General features: G+C 38.9%; 3 protein-coding genes across 3 annotated transcripts; all 3 read right to left on the bottom strand.

Moving 5' to 3' along the window:
• Positions 1 to 6979: 6979 nt before the first annotated feature.
• LOC117750607 (olfactory receptor 2T2-like) lies at positions 6980 to 7897 on the bottom strand. The gene has a single exon (XM_034561876.1). The coding sequence runs from the start codon at positions 7895 to 7897 to the stop codon at positions 6980 to 6982; it is 918 nt and encodes a 305-aa protein (XP_034417767.1).
• A 2844-nt stretch (positions 7898 to 10741) lies between these two features.
• Positions 10742 to 11659, bottom strand: LOC117750680 (olfactory receptor 11A1-like). Its single transcript, XM_034561963.1, has one exon. The coding sequence runs from the start codon at positions 11657 to 11659 to the stop codon at positions 10742 to 10744; it is 918 nt and encodes a 305-aa protein (XP_034417854.1).
• A 3182-nt stretch (positions 11660 to 14841) lies between these two features.
• On the bottom strand, positions 14842 to 15759 carry LOC117750684 (olfactory receptor 2T2-like). Its single transcript, XM_034561968.1, has one exon. It carries the CDS (start codon positions 15757 to 15759, stop codon positions 14842 to 14844), a length of 918 nt encoding a protein of 305 aa, XP_034417859.1.
• Positions 15760 to 17314: the final 1555 nt, after the last annotated feature.

A 17314-nucleotide genomic window follows, 5' to 3' on the forward strand; every position in this document is an offset into this window, starting at 1 on the left:
AATTGATTTGATTTATTTGACATATTAAATATACATATAAAATCATCCCCAAACAAAAAATGGTGTCCATTGTGCTCCTCTCTCCTGGAATACAAAGCCATAAAAGTCAGATGACTAAGCATACAATAAAAAAAGCACATCTTCATATACAGTTACAGAGCAAAGAAAAGAAAACACACATATATAAATACAGTATATATCTTTTTTTGATAAGTATACCTCAAACACATCTACTGCACGTAAATGTATACGCTTACATTCCTACATAGGAGTCTCTAATGTAGCTGTTCATTACTGCTTGTGGAGCTCGTAAACTCCAGTCAAACACATTTGTTGAAGTACCATTTATTTTGTAATCTCATCTCTAATATTCTGCCTCAAATACACATACAAATTGAAAGCTGAGCCAAAGCAGCCTTTTCCTTCCCATGGACCTTCATTAACAAGAAGCAGTGAACCGTATGAAACTGCTGTAACATTGGGCCCTTTAAACATTAAAGCATTTATTTAATTATTTAGTTTAATGTTTAGTAGAACAATATTCTTTAACCAAATGGGGAAAGATATTTCTGTTATTTCACCGGGGATTCCTGCTGCAGTGACCGATTGCTACCATGTTAGACCCTCAACCTCAAGGGGGGGGATCAGTAGCCCATCTAACACACCTTTAGAGTCAGTGTTGCATAAGTTTATTGGACAAAAAAGCAATTACTTGTTATGGTAATTGGATTGCTCAGCTCAGCGTCCTTGGTTTCTTCCCATCAACTCAAAACCCACCATATGGACACTGAATAAGTAGATAACAAGACGTTGGTGCTATAAGAGCACACAGATCTCTTGTAGTCTAAAAAGCTAAGATTAATCATCCTGTAAATAAACCACATGCAGTTAATATTCTATTATATCTTCAATATTTATGTGAAGAATGTTTTGTTCAAAGTGGTTTGTTTCATTGCTGTGAGAAAAGACAGTCAGGAAAATAAAAATAAATTCGGTTTTCCCATCATTCAATCTGTTGACCAATCTGTTACACTTCTCTATACTGCACACTTGAGGTCTAATTATAAAAAATCAAGCCTACAGAGACTTCAAGTAGCTCATAATGATGCCATGAGAATATTACTGAAGAGATGGAGACGGTGGAGTGCCAGTGAAATGTTTGCGGCTGCAGGAGTTAATACTTTCCAAACTGTTTTAAGAAAGCTTATGTATACATTTATTTGGCAGGTTATTGACTCAGAAATGTTTTATCAAACATAAAGTTTAGTTCTACACGCTACCAGTTGTGGAGACATTGGTACAGCTGTCTCTTTATAAGTCATTTGTAGGTCTATGTACTTTAATTGTGCCTTTGTATGTATTTTATTCTATTTAATGTTTTGTATTTGGACCTTTTGATATATAAAACGTGTTCACACCACGTTATAATGTTTAAAAGTATAAGACTGATTAGCCTAATGGCTACAGGTTAAACTCAGAGATGATATGATCACAGGAGTGATGCTTCCACTGTGTTTGGATGTTTACAGATATGCCGCTAATTAGGGGATGTGATGCGATAATTAAAGGTTACATTTCATTTTTCATTTAGAGAGGCCTTCATTCCTCAATCAACTCCTTCATCAAATGATCCAAATGTCAACTTCATATATAACATTACGCCACGATCACAATCAGAAGAAAAACATGATGGGTCGATGCATCATGTTCCTCCTTTATTGATAGAACGTGACATGTTTACTGGATTTGTGTTTGTTTACCTGCAGGACTGTAAACACTTCCTCTAAACATTTCCTCTAAAACACATATGAATTAGATTATGTAGTTCACATTTGAAAAGAGAAAAAAAAAGAACGTCCTCAAATAAAATAAAAACACCAACAAATGATGCATGACTGTCCTATTGGAGTGGATGAATTATGCTATATTACGGTCCTGTCGGCACCTCCCTGCCTTTACCGCCATTTGAATTTAAAATGGCTTTTATATTTAAAGGGCTTCACGGTTGGCTGCATGAAAAGACTGTTTCCCAGCACCAACACTATGATGGACTCTTGAATGGTAATTATGTTCTGAGCTGCAATGTGTGGGTCCCTGGTACATTCAGTTGGTATATTTGTACACCTCGCTGCTCTCCAACCTGAGAAAAACACACGTAGAAACATGTTCTTCTTGCTTTCTTGAAAAAAAGAAGAAATTCGGGTTCCACAGGTCACAGAAAAAACAGTCAAATCTGTATTTTTGTTATCGTCAAAAGTGGAGATTTATAATAATAATAATCTATTTAATTTATATAGTGCTTTTCAAGATATTCAAAGACACTTTACATTATACACCGTAGACACAGCTACGGGGAGCAATGCAGGGTTAAGTGTCTTGCTCAAGGACACATCGACTAGGGCGGGGATTGAACTGCCAACCCCCTGATTGAAAGACGGGCATGCTAACCACTGACCCATAGTCGCCTAAATAATTCAAGACTGAACTAATTTCAGAGCAGTTTGGGTTGACAATAATTAAAGATAGCACACTGTTTCTCGGCTACTGAAATCATTTAATAGAAATTCATTAAATATTTAGCTGTTCAAAACTCTGAGGAGAAACGCACAGAAACAACAATATCCCACTTTTAATCTCAAGTCTCAAGCCAAACGTTCACATTATTTGGGTTATTTTCTCAAACTTAACAAAGTTTCTCAGAACACACTGTACAGCTGTTTTCACAGGCTCAGTCGTAATTTATTTTAAACCCACATTAGTCGGTCTGTAAAAGCTACTCACACCTCTTGGTAAATAAGATGATGAATAACGTGGCCGCCTCCAGAACTCGGCTTGATGCTAAGTTTTTCCATTTGGTAAATGTGTGACGCACTTTATACTGACCTCATCAAAAACATCAGCAACAGCGCTCACTGACATTGTGGGCCCTGGGGGGAGATAATGACCTGATATGTGACAAAGTACCTGTAATCAACAATATTTCCAAAAAAACAGACAAGCACAGATCCTCATCATCTCAGCAGGCAGCCGAGAGGCCTGGAGTCTACGAGGATATTGAATACAGCAAGACAACATCAGAGTGTGATCTGTTTATCGCTATCTCTTTATTGTTACTGCTTCATGAGTTTCATTTGCTCTGCACAGGTGACTGCTTTGCTTTATTAAAAATAATATATGATGAAATTAACTGATTTAATAAATAACCCATAACCACCATCCTCCTTGTCAGAAGTGTTTGCATATTTTTGGATGCATAAGCATATCCGTATAGTTCAACTGTAAGCATAAAGAATCCCACAACCCTCAAACTAAACTTTTTTGTTGCAGTCTCTTGCGGTTTCCTATTGGACGCTTGAGTCTCACAGTAGGTGTCCACAAGCTGCTCCCGGCTGTGGACTGCTTGCCAAGTTTGAATAGGTGATATGTGAACCATCCAGCCAAAAAAGAGAGCACCTCAGGATGGAACAAACCACTGTTCAACAGGCAGTAAACGCGTTAAGGTTTCACAGCACTCACAACAAGTCAGCTTTACAAAAGAACATCCAACTGTATACTATTTTGACAGGAGTTCAGTGGATTGAACATATTCAACCATGTCAAATACGGATCTGTCGTGACTCATTAAATCCAGTGTATTGGGTCTTATGCACTCCAGAGTCGGTCTGACTCGGCCCATGAAACCCTGGAGAAACAATGAGGGGCAGACTTTCTTATGGGTCTCAGTGCGTATTGTCATTCCAAGCAACACACACATTTGGACAAGCCATTAAAAAAACAGCCAATAAACAGATTATTATTTGGGAAAATTAAACGAAAGTGGTGAAAGTACTGGGAGCATGAGAAGATGGCATCGTAGTTTGGCAGCAATGCAACATAACATCCCATTTCCTCGACACAAAAGTATTTAAGCAGAACTGATCTGTTCACATCCCTCCCCTCAAACCCCTCTTTCTTTTTCTCTCTCCCTTCTCTCTCATTTTGGGGTGGTGTACACATCAAAGAGACTTTCCCTTCCATCATCCATTATACCACAACCCTATATTTACCCTCCTCATCCCTCCACCCCTCTACCCCACATCCCTCCATCCATCAACCCATAACCCTTCATCCCTCATTCTCTTTTTCCCTTCATTCTTTGACCCTCATGCCTTCATCCCTTACCTTACATCCCCTCATCCCACGAGCCCCATCTCGTTCCCTATTTTGTATTACATATGGTATTTGTATTTACCCAATGCAGGGAGCAAACACCTCTGTTGTAAATAGAGACAGAAAGAAGAAAAAAAATGTTCAATACAAATGTGTGTGATGTCATTTCTCTGGGAAGTCATTTCTCATTCCACTGAGGGAAAGAAAAGGCTTTACACCAGTTAAAATACTGTAATTACTGAACAGAAAAAAGGTGAACATTATTTCAATCAGGGAGAGACCAGTTAGATGACGAATGGATAATGTTTATTGTTAACAGGTGATATGAAATGATGAAGCCTCAGAGTCTTTGGCGCTTGGACTCTACGGGGAGATTTGAAATTGAGGGCCGACTGCCCTGATCAGCAACGAGATAGATCCCCCCGTGGAGTCCAGACCTGGTGGTGATGAGCTGATAGATGATGAGTTGATGAAGCTGATGGATCCGTGAAGACTGGGCGGAGGTGGGGAGGTGGAGGGGTGCGTAACTGCAGCATAATGAACTGAAGGTAGAGAGACAGTCATATTTAAATGAGACAGCAGCGAGATGATTGGCTAGCCGTGTCATTGTTTCCGTGTGCTTATTGGATAGAGGGAATCAGCTGATCTGCGCAGCTGGTGTCATGATTGACGGCGCAGAACAATGACAGCAAGTAAACAATGAGTGAGCATGTGTGAGAAACGATTGGCAGACGTATGAGGAATAAATGCCGGGCTGAGGGGTCGGGTCTTCTTGTCTGAACTTGCGATATAGCTCCATATGTCAGTAGGAACTTCATTTATTTTTTACACAGACCAAACTATTGTCGTCAATCACAAATATTTAACTATTATCTGCAATGGGCCACTAAGTTGCAGTATTTATCTTTATCCCACATTTGACAGTTGAGAGTATTGCGGTTTTAGAGAGGCAGAGCATGCTAGTAGAAGTCACAAGTCGTTCCTGGGGTCCAGGAGTCTTTGACCGAAATATTGACTTTCTGCATCTCGGATGAATGCAATGTTTTCACCAAGGCTACAAACTTAAAATAGTATGCTGGAGATCCACAAACAAGTAAATGCCTTTTGGCAGTCTATATTGGAAACGGGAATCTTTAAATAATTTTCTGTGCAAGATCAGCTGATCAGCAGTATCATCGTGCACAAGTGATTTAAAAAAAGAACACAGTAACAGAAAAAATTATTAGTACTTCAATCCTGCAATCACATTTTCAAGAAAATGCTTGCCTGCAAGAGAAATGATATGACTTCACCAAACAGAGAGGAATAACAATAAGCCATGACCTGGAAAGAAGTGGGTTGAAAATGTTTGTGAAATAAAAGATGATTACATCAAATTATGTCAAATAAAAAAATTAATTATATGTCAATATTTTATTTTTAAATTTTATTTGGATATATTTTAATGCTGGCACTCAACTTTCAATTAGTGTCATTTGTCATTAAAATGCCATCAAAAGTTTCATATGAACTGAATAAAGTTATGGAAGTCATGTAAATGGAATGATGTGTGGAGGTGAAACAAGAAGAGTGGAGGATGTTAAAGCAGCGTATTAATGCCATGTTTTGGAATTACATGTTCAACAACCTCCGTGTAATGTTTAGTTGTTTTTTGGGGATCCAGTTTTTACATACTTTTTGTCCATTTTGCCGTCAAGAATATATGTGGAACGTGTGTAATAATGTGTTTGTGTCTGGAACGTTGTACTTGTGTCTGTTTATCAAGTGTATGAATTGCGTGTTGAACACTTTCGGCACTGAGCCAGACTTCTAAATCCTGTAGTTTAGGCCCAAAAGCAGAACAGGAGGAGTCCATCTTGAACTTGATCCCAATGCAGTTCTACGACTGTTTGATGTATGTGCATTTGTGAACCATAAACCTCTTCATTGCTTGTAAGGGTTGGATTGTTTGGATTGGTTGCACCCTCTGCAGCACAGTTCTTCAAGGGAAATGTTACAGAGGGCAGGGGTGATATTCAAAACTAAGACACTACTGTAATCTGATGAACAGCTTCCTTATGCAGAGACCTTGGATGGTACAACTGGTAAATAAGCACAACACCACAAATGTGGAGGAACTCTCATTGCTATCCTTAATCAGACGGTTGGTACCTTCTAAATACATTGTCAAATATACTTTTTTTCCCAGAGAGCACTGTGGAAATATAGAGGAATCTCATCTTGATGAAAAAAAAACTGCAACTAATACGTGTAGTTTTTATCATAATATTCTTTTTATTATGAAGGTATTTCACCTGTAACTTAATCACCATGTCTGCATAGGTGTGTGTCGAAGCATAGTATTTTTGCAAAGCTGTCTGTTTTATATACAGTCATAAACATTAGAAGAGGGTTAACAAAGCTGAACGTATAAGCTTTAATCCTTCAAGTGTACCTCCTTCTTGGAAAATTCATCACACATATAAACATTATTGTGTAGTAAATGTGATATGATTATTTTTCTCCATAAAGAATGAAATTACCCACAAGCAAGACTTGGATGTTACAATGGTGTGCACATGATACAGCCGTTTATCAATAAGAAAAAGTCAAATATAACATAAAACATATTTTCAGCTTATTAAAATTCTGCACTTTTTAAATCCAGCATATGTATACAAATGCGACTTGTTTTATGAATTAGATTGTTTACTCCAGATGGAGTAAACAATAATGAAATACACACTTGACAGACACATTTTTTACTATAAAGTGAAAAAAACCTAAAACCTCCTCCATAACATAACCACTGCTTGAGCAAAACTATACAACAGTCATCAGTGTGAATACATTAGACCCTTTTGCAGAACAGCATCTTAAGGTGTACATATATTCCTCTCATTTTTAGTCCATAAATGATAGGATTAAAAAGAGGTTGATATATTACTACTTGTAAAGCCATTATCAAACGTAAAGTTTTCGGAAAGTCAATTTCCAGTCGAGCAAGAAGTACATCGTATGCACTTAAACAGGAGAAGCTGAATAGAACCAGCAGGTGGGGTAAACATGTCTGTGCAGCTTTTCTCCTGACTCCTTGACATCGATAGGATACTACAAGTATCCTGGTGTATGTAAAAAGTATGAAGAGCACGGGGAGAAGTAGAGAACTCACAAAGACAAACAAGCCATAAATATTCAGTATTCTTGAAGTCACACAGGGAAGTTTGTGAGTGGTGCTGTTGCAAATTATTCCTTTCAAATAAAAGTTACATATTTTCTTATTAGCATTCAAACACATCGGGACTGAAACCTGACAAGAGGGCACAATCCAAGCTGAAATCAGTAAAATATTAACAGTTCTTTTTCTCATGATGGTTGGATATTGCAGAGGGTTACATATAGACACATATCTATCATAGGCCATGACCGACAACAGGAAGAAATCTGAACCGACAAGAGAGTAATATGTAAACCACTGTAAGAGACAGGCTGAATAAGATATGATCTGTTTTTCTGATAAAAAGTCAATCAAAAGCTTCGGGTAGATAGCAGTGCTGAAAAGAACAGAGTTGATTAACAAAGCTGCAATGAAAATGTACATTGGCTCATGGAGGGATTTGTGAATCACTATGATGCACACAATAGTTAAATTACAGCTAATTGTTAAAATATACAATGTAAACATGATCACAAAATAGAGATATCTATATTTGTGCACTTCCACATGCCCACCAAAAGTGATGTATGTCACATTTAAGCTATTATCCATTAATGATATATCAATGATAAAATAAAATAAAGATTATTGAGTAACCAGCACTAGATTGTCTTATTCAGTCTTCAGTACCTGACCTGGATATGCACTGATGTGATCCGGCAGACAGGATCTGTAAAGTGATCTGTTTGAGTTGGTGGGATGTTTTTATCAGATTACTTCATCCTCTATGGATCTCATTAAACTCTCCAAAGAATGAGTTACGTAAAGAACTTGATTCTTGAGGCATGAAGTCATACATGTTTTCTTTGCCTCGATTTGTTGGAGCAATTGTGATGTTTGTAGTGAATTTACCATCAAGCAGTATATCTAAACGTCATAATTAATCTAGCGCTGTTTGGGGCCTTTTTAGTGGTGCGCCCTAGGCTCAGGTTGCCGACCTTGCAGAACAGTCCAGTTTGCCCCTGGTGTTTTCTGCCAGTGAACCACACCGAAGGACAATTTCACCTGTTTTAGACTATACGTATAGCCGTGTAATGGATGTGTGACACAATGCCAGATGTAATTCTCCCAAACCCGATGGAGCACCATGTTCAGTTGTTTTGAGAAAGCTGCAAGCAGCACTCCACAGGCCAATGAATCGGCTCGTCCTGAACAGGCATGTTTTGAACGAGCATTTCACTTGTAGGACTAATTCACTTAGAGTGAAAACAATATTTATTACACATGCATCGGGAAATGAATAGTGAAGAGTCTTTGGCAATTAGACTCCATGGTGACGTAGTATATTAAAGGAGAAGGTGATTCTGTGATCACTGATATTCACAGACATACCAGGCAAATACTCATTTCTGTTTTGCATGCATCATCCAGGATGACTGTCCTGCCGAGAACGGAGAGCTGCTGCTTTAGCTATAGAAGGTTGGAGCGTTAGGGTTTCCCTTGAGGGATTATCTGAATGGCATAATTGAGTGGCAAAGAGCTGCTGAGAAGGGCTCTGCTCTTTTTTCTTACTGTTGATTGATTGGTTTTGTGGTGGAATTATTTGTAACTCCTATTCACAAGCTTCGGATGAGATGGTTTGAAATAAAGAGATTCCACAAACAACCTTTAAGCTTCTGCATATGTATTTTTGCGCCGGAAGGTGTATTGTATTCTCTGCAGAACGATGAATGTTCAGCAGAGAAGTACAAATGCACATTGGTTTTGGCAATTGTATACCCTTCCTTCCAAGGGGTCGGGTAGCACACAAACATGCACAGATAGGGAGTATGTAAGGGCGGGGGAAAGGTACATCAGAGGTTATGTATTTTACTTCATTGTATTATGGCGATACATCCGCGGAGCGTCATGCTTCTTTGAACATAGCGTAGTGCGTGTTTACGCAGGACATTTGCTTAACAGTTTTCCTTTGTCACATATTGTCATGCCCGGCGGTGTCTGATACAGACCTTTAGCGTGTCAATGCGAAATGGGCATTGAATGGTTGTATTGCGCTTTTCTGACCTTCTGACCACTCAAAGTGCTTTAACACTTGTCATCATTCAACCATTCAGACACTGATGACAGGAGCTACCATGCAAGGTGCCACTCGCCCATCAGGACTATCTAACATTCAAACACCATAGGCACAGCTACGGGTTTAAGTGTCTTGCCCAAGGACACATCGACATGGGCTTGCAGAGCCGGGGATCGAACCGCCGATCCTCTAATTGAAGGACGACCCTGCTCTACTATTGAGCCACGTTATATATGTTCTATGCTGACGATACGTTATTTACGTTTTACTTAGTTTCGGTACTCATTTTAAGGCCAACCATTATGTTTTCCCTAAACCTAACCAAGTGGTGTAGTTGCCTAAACCCTGAGGACGTTAATCATATGTTTATTGCATATAAATTGATGCACTGGGCTACACACTGCATTAGAAAGTGGCGCCAATGATCCTGACCTAAAAACTTTGAGTGACGCAATTCAAAGGGAGATCCCGCCCCCCTCTTTGAACAGCTAGGGTGTCCTTGACTGAAACAGCTTCAGTTGACACCTGTTGGAGCTCAGGTCAGGTTTTAATGTGTGTGTCTCACTGTAGGTGTTCTGCAGTTACAGACAAGCCAAGTGTTGACTATACATATTAAGGAAATAACGACAGCAGCATTGTGCTTTCTTATAAGTTATTTTAGTTTTTATGGTTCTCATCTGATAGTATCAATATATGTCGTGCATAAAGTATCATATGTTGTAGCCACACGTCACACCAACACTCGCAAACAACACACATCTCTGTGGATCTGAAAGGCTCAACCATCATGGAGACAGTCCGGAGCGGGTCAACAAGCCCTCTTCTCATGAATAATCAACATGTTAGATCTCATTTGGAGTGTGTCGAAGCATAGGATTTTTGCAAAGCTGTCTGTTTTAATATTATACAGCTTAAACATTAGAAGTGGACATTAGAACAAAGCTGAAAGTATAAGCTTGAATCCACCCAGTTTACCTCCTTGAAAAATTCATCACACATATAAACATTATTGTGTAGTAAATGTGATATGATTATTGTTCTCCATAAAGAATGAAATTACCCACAAGCAAGACTTGGATGGTGTGCACACGATACAGCCGTTTATCAATAAGAAACATGCCGTCAAATATAACATAAAACATATTTTCAGCTTATTAAAATTCTGCACTTTTTAAATCCAGCATATGTATACAAATTTGACTTTTTTTATGAATTAGATTATTTACTCCAGATGGAGTAAACAATAATGAAATACACACTTGACAGACACAATAGTTTAATCATTCAATTTTACTATAACATTTAAAAAACTTGTTACCTCCTCCATAACATAACCACTGCTTCAGCAAAACTATGCAACAGTCATCAGTGTGAATACATTAGACCCTTTTGCAGAACAGCATCTTAAGGTGTACATATATTCCTCTCATTTTGAGTCCATATATGATAGGATTAAAAAGAGGTTGATATATTACTACTAGTAAAGCCATTATCAAACGTAAAGTTTTCGGAAAGTCAATTTCCAATCGAGCAAGAAGTACATCATATGCAATTAAACAGGAGAAGCTGAATAGAACCAGCAGGTGGGGTAAACATGTCTGTGCAGCTTTTCTCCTGACTCCTTGACAACGATAGGATACTACAAGTATCCTGGTGTATGTAAAAAGTATGAAGAGCACGGGGAGAAGTACAGCACTACCAAAGACAACCAAGCCATAAATATTCAGCAATCTTGAAGTCACACAGTGAAGTTTATGAACAGTGCTGTTGCAAAGTATTCCTTTCAAATAAAAGTTACATATTTTCTTATTAGCACTCAAACACATCGGGACTGAAACCTGACAAGCGGGCACAATCCAAGCTGAAATCAGTAAAATATTAACAGTTGTTTTTCTCATGATGGTTGGATAATGCAGAGGGTTACATATAGACACATATCTATCATAGGCCATGACCGACAACAGGAAGAAATCCGAACTGAGAAGAGAGTAATATATAAACCACTGTAAGAGACAGGCTGAATAAGATATGATCTGTTTTTCTGATAAAAAGTCAATCAAAAGCTTTGGGTAGATAGCAGTGCTGAAAAGAACAGAGTTGATTAACAAAGCTGCAATGAAAATGTACATTGGCTCATGGAGGGATTTGTGAATCACTATGATGCACACAATAGTTAAATTACAGCTAATTGTTAAAATATACAACTTAAACATGATCACAAAATAGAGATATCTATATTTGTGCACTTCCACATGCCCACCAAAAGTGATATATGTCACATTTAAGCTATTATCCATTAATGATATATCAAATGGAATGATAAAATAAAATAAAGATTCTTGAGTAACCAGCACTAGATTGTCTTATTCAGTCTTTAGTACCTGACCTGGATATGCACTGGTGTGATCCAGCAGACAGGATCTGTAAAGTGATCTGTTTGAGTTGGTGGGATGTTTTTATCAGATTACTTCATCCTCTATGGATCTCATTAAACTCTCCAAAGAATGAGCTACGTAAACAACTTGATTCTTGAGGCATGAAGTCATACATGTTTTCTTTGCCTTGATTTGTTGGAGCAATTGTGGTGTTTGTAGTGAATTTACCATCAAGCAGTATATCTAAACGTCATAATTAATCTAGCGCTGTTTGGGGCCTTTTTAGTGGTGCGCCCTAGGCTCAGGTTGCCGACCTTGCAGAACAGTCCAGTTTGCCCCTGGTGTTTTCTGCCAGTGAACCACACCGAAGGCCAATTTCACCTGTTTTAGACTATAAGTATAGTCGCGTTATGGGAGTGTGACACAATGCCAGATGTAATTCTCCCAAACCCGATGGAGCACCATGTTCAGTTGTTTTGAGAAAGCTGCAAGCAGCACTCCACAGGCCAATGAATCGGCTCGTCCTGAACAGGCATGTTTTGAACGAGCATTTCACTAGTAGGACTAATTCACTTAGAGTGAAAACAATATTTATTACACATGCATCGGGAAATGAATAGTGAAGAGTCTTTGGCAATTAGACTCCATGGTGACGTAGTATATTAAAGGAGAAGGTGATTCTGTGATCACTGATATTCACAGACATACCAGGCAAATACTCATTTCTGTTTTGCATGCATCATCCAGGATGACTGTCCTGCCGAGAACGGAGAGCTGCTGCTTTAGCTAGGAGGTTGGAGCGTTAGGGTTTCCCTTGAGGGATTATCTGAATGGCATAATTGAGTGTCAAAGAGCTGCTGAGAAGGGCTGTGCTCTTTTTTCTTACTGTTGATTGATTGGTTTTGACGTGGAATTATTTGTAACTCCTATTCACAAGCTTCGGATGAGATGGTTGAAATAAAGAGATTCCACAAACAACCTTTAAGCTTCTGCGTATGTATTCTTGCGCAGGAAGGAACTCGTCTGCAGAACGATGAATGTTCAGCAGAGAAGTACAAATGCACATTGGATTTGGGCTCAGTTGTATACCCTTCCTTCCAAGGGGTCGGGTAGCACACAAACATGCACAGATAGGGAGTATGTAAGGGAGGGGGAAAGGTACATCAGAGGTTATGTATTTTACTTCATTGTATTATGGCGATACATCCGCGGAGCATCATGCTTCTTTGAACATAGCGTAGTACATCTCTAGACAGGACATTTGCTTAACAGTTTTCCTTTGTCACATATTGTCACGCCCGGCGGTGTCTGATACAGACCTTTAGCGTGTCAATGCGAAATGGGCAATGAATGGTTGTATTGCGCTTTTCTGACCTTCTGACCACTCAAAGCGCTTTAACACTTGTCATCATTCAACCATTCATACACTGATGACAGGAGCTACCATGCAAGGTGCCACCCACCCATCAGGACAATCTAACATTCAAACACCATGGGCACAGCTACGGGTTTAAGTGTCTTGCCCAAGGACACATCGACATGGGCTAGCAGAGCCGGGGATCGAACCGCCGATCCTCTGATTGAAGGACGACCCTGCTCTACTATTGATCCACGTTATATGTTCTATGCTGACGATACGTTATTTACGTTTTACTTAGTTTCGGTACTCATTTTAAGGCCAACCATTATGTTTTCCCTAAACCTAACCAAGTGGTGTAGTTGCCTAAACCCTGAGGACGTTAATCATATGTTTATTGCATATAAATTGATGCACTGGGCTACACACTGCATTAGAAAGTGGCGCCAATGATCCTGACCTAAAAACTTTGAGTGACGGAATTCAAAGGGAGATCCCGCCCCCCTCTTTGAACAGCTAGGGTGTCCTTGACTGAAACAGCTTCAGTTGACACCTGTTGGAGCTCAGGTCAGGTTTTAATGTGTGTGTCTCACTGTAGGTGTTCTGCAGTTACAGACAAGCCAAGTGTTGACTATACATATTAAGGAAATAACGACAGCAGCATTGTGCTTTCTTATAAGTTATTTTAGTTGTTATGGTTCTCATCTGATAGTATCAATATATGTCGTGCATAAAGTATCATATGTTGTAGCCACACGTCACACCAACACTCGCAAACAACACACATCTCTGTGGATCTGAAAGGCTCAACCATCATGGAGACAGTCCGGAGCGGGTCAACAAGCCCTCTTCTCATAAATAATCAACATGTTAGATCTAATTTGGAGTGTGTCGAAGCATAGTATTTTTGCAAAGCTGTCTGTTTTACTATTATACAGCTTAAACATTAGAAGAGGACATTAGAACAAAGCTGAAAGTATAAGCTTGAATCCACCCAGTTTACCTCCTTGGAAAATTCATCACACATATAAACATTATTGTGTAGTAAATGTGATATGATTATTGTTGTCCATAAAGAATGAAATTACCCACAAGCAAGACTTGGATGGTGTGCACATGATACAGCCGTTTATCAATAAGAAACATGCAGTCAAATATAACATAAAACATATTTTCAGCTTATTAAAATTCTGCACTTTTTAAATCCAGCATATGTATACAAATGCGACTTGTTTTATGAATTAGATTGTTTACTCCAGATGCAGTAAACAATAATGAAATACACACTTGACAGACACAACAGTTTAATCATTAATTTTTACTATAAAATGAAAAAAACGTGCAACCTCCTCCATAACCTAACCACTGCTTGACCACAACTCACTGCATCACACACTATATCATGATACTTTTTTAAATTTCAATTGTGCTGCTAAAACCCTGGATTGCCCTGCAGGGATTGTTAAAGGGCTCTGATCTCCTCTGATCTTGTACTTATTTGAGGGCTCATGTTATCACCAGTAACTAAACTCAAACTGGAAAATTGATGATAAAGTTGTGGTTATCTGTTAGACTAAACCATTACCTTTGGGTCTTTGGCAAACTGCAGTGAATTGCTCAGTACTTATCATTAAATTTTTGAAGTGGAAGATTCTCTGTGCGTTATTGTATGAAAAACAAATCTTTAATCTCTGCATTATTATGACAAACAAATGCTGACTGTACAACAGTCATCAGTGTGAATACATTAGACCCTTTTGCAGAACAGCATCTTGAGGTGTACATAAATTCCTCTCATTTTTAGTCCATAAATGATAGGATTAAAAAGAGGATGATATATTACTACTTGTAAAGCCATTATCAAACGTAAAGTTTTCGGGAAGTCAATTTCCAGTCGAGCAAGAAGTACATCATATGCACTTAAACAGGAGAAGCTGAATAGAACCAGCAGGTGGGGTAAACATGTCTGTGCAGCTTTTCTCCTGACTCCTTGACATCGATAGGATACTACAAGTATCCTGGTGTATGTAAAAAGTATGAAGAGCACGGGAAAAAGTACAGCACTCACAAAGACAACCAAGCCATAAATATTCAGCATTCTTGAAGTAACACAGTGAAGTTTATGAACGGTGCTGTTGCAAATTATTCCTTTCAAATAAAAGTTACATATTTTCTTATTAGCACTCAAACACATCGGGACTGAAACCTGACAAGCGGGCACAATCCAAGCTGAAATCAATAAAATATTAACAGTTGTTTTGCTCATGATGGTTGGATATTGCAGAGGGTTACATATAGACACATATCTATCATAGGCCATGACCGACAACAGGAAGAAATCCGAACCGAGAAGAGAGTAATATGTAAACCACTGTAAGAGACAGGCTGAATAAGATATGATCTGTTTTTCTGATAAAAAGTCAATCAAAAGCTTTGGGTAGATAGCAGTGCTGAAAAGAACAGAGTTGATTAACAAAGCTGCAATGAAAATGTACATTGGCTCATGGAGGGATTTGTGAATCACTATGATGCACACAATAGTTAAATTACAACTAATTGTTAAAATATACAACGTAAACATGATCACAAAATAGAGATATCTATATTTGTGCACTTCCACATGCCCACCAAAAGTTATATATGTCACATTTAAGCTATTATCCATTAATGATATATCAAATGGAATGATAAAATAAAATAAAGATTCTTGAGTAACCAGCACTAGATTGTCTTATTCAGTCTTCAGTACCTGACCTGGATATGCACTGATGTGATCCGGCAGACAGGATCTGTAAAGTGATCTGTTTGAGTTGGTGGGATGTTTTTATCAGATTACTTCATCCTCTATGGATCTCATTAAATTCTCCAAAGAATGAGCTACGTAAACAACTTGATTCTTGAGGCATGAAGTCATACATGTTTTCTTTGCCTCGATTTGTTGGAGCAATTGTGGTGTTTGTAGTGAATTTACCATCAAGCAGTATATCTAAACGTCATAATTAATCTAGCGCTGTTTGGGGCCTTTTTAGTGGTGCGCCCTAGGCTCAGGTTGCCGACCTTGCAGAACAGTCCAGTTTGCCCCTGGTGTTTTCTGCCAGTGAACCACACCGAAGGCCAATTTCACCTGTTTTAGACTATAAGTATAGCCGCGTTATGGGAGTGTGACACAATGCCAGATGTAATTCTCCCAAACCCGATGAAGCACCATGTTCAGTTGTTTTGAGAAAGCTGCAAGCAGCACTCCACAGGCCAATGAATCGGCTCGTTCTGAACGGGCATGTTTTGAACGAGCATTTCACTAGTAGGACTAATTCACTTAGAGTGAAAACAATATTTATTACACATGCATCGGGAAATGAATAGTGAAGAGTCTTTGGCAATTAGACTCCATGGTGACGTAGTATATTAAAGGAGAAGGTGATTCTGTGATCACTGATATTCACAGACATACCAGGCAAATACTCATTTCTGTTTTGCATGCATCATCCAGGATGACTGTCCTGCCGAGAACGGAGAGCTGCTGCTTTAGCTAGGAGGTTGGAGCGTTAGGGTTTCCCTTGAGGGATTATCTGAATGGCATAATTGAGTGGCAAAGAGCTGCTGAGAAGGGCTGTGCTCTTTTTTCTTACTGTTGATTGATTGGTTTTGTGGTGGAATTATTTGTAACTCCTATTCACAAGCTTCGGATGAGATGGTTGAAATAAAGAGATTCCACAAACAACCTTTAAGCTTCTGCGTATGTATTCTTGCGCAGGGAGGAACTGGTCTGCAGAACGATGAATGTTCAGCAGAGAAGTACAAATGCACATTGGTTTTGGGCTCAATTGTATACCCTTCCTTCCAAGGGGTCGGGTAGCACACGAACATGCACAGATAGGGAGTATGTAAGGGAGGGGGAAAGGTACATCAGAGGTTATGTATTTTACTTCATTGTATTATGGCGATACATCCGCGGAGCATCATGTTTCTTTGAACATAGCGTAGTGCATCTCTAGACAGGACATTTGCTTAACAGTTTTCCTTTGTCACATATTGTCACGCCCGGCGGTGTCTGATACAGACCTTTAGCGTGTCAATGCGAAATGGGCAATGAATGGTTGTATTGCGCTTTTCTGACCTTCTGACCACTCAAAGCGCTTTAACACTTGTCATCATTCACCCATTCATACACTGATGACAGGAGCTACTATGCAAGGTGCCACCCGCCCATCAGGACAATT

This window comes from Cyclopterus lumpus, chromosome 21 (genome assembly GCF_009769545.1).
Source record: "Cyclopterus lumpus isolate fCycLum1 chromosome 21, fCycLum1.pri, whole genome shotgun sequence".
Taxonomy (NCBI): domain Eukaryota; kingdom Metazoa; phylum Chordata; class Actinopteri; order Perciformes; family Cyclopteridae; genus Cyclopterus; species Cyclopterus lumpus.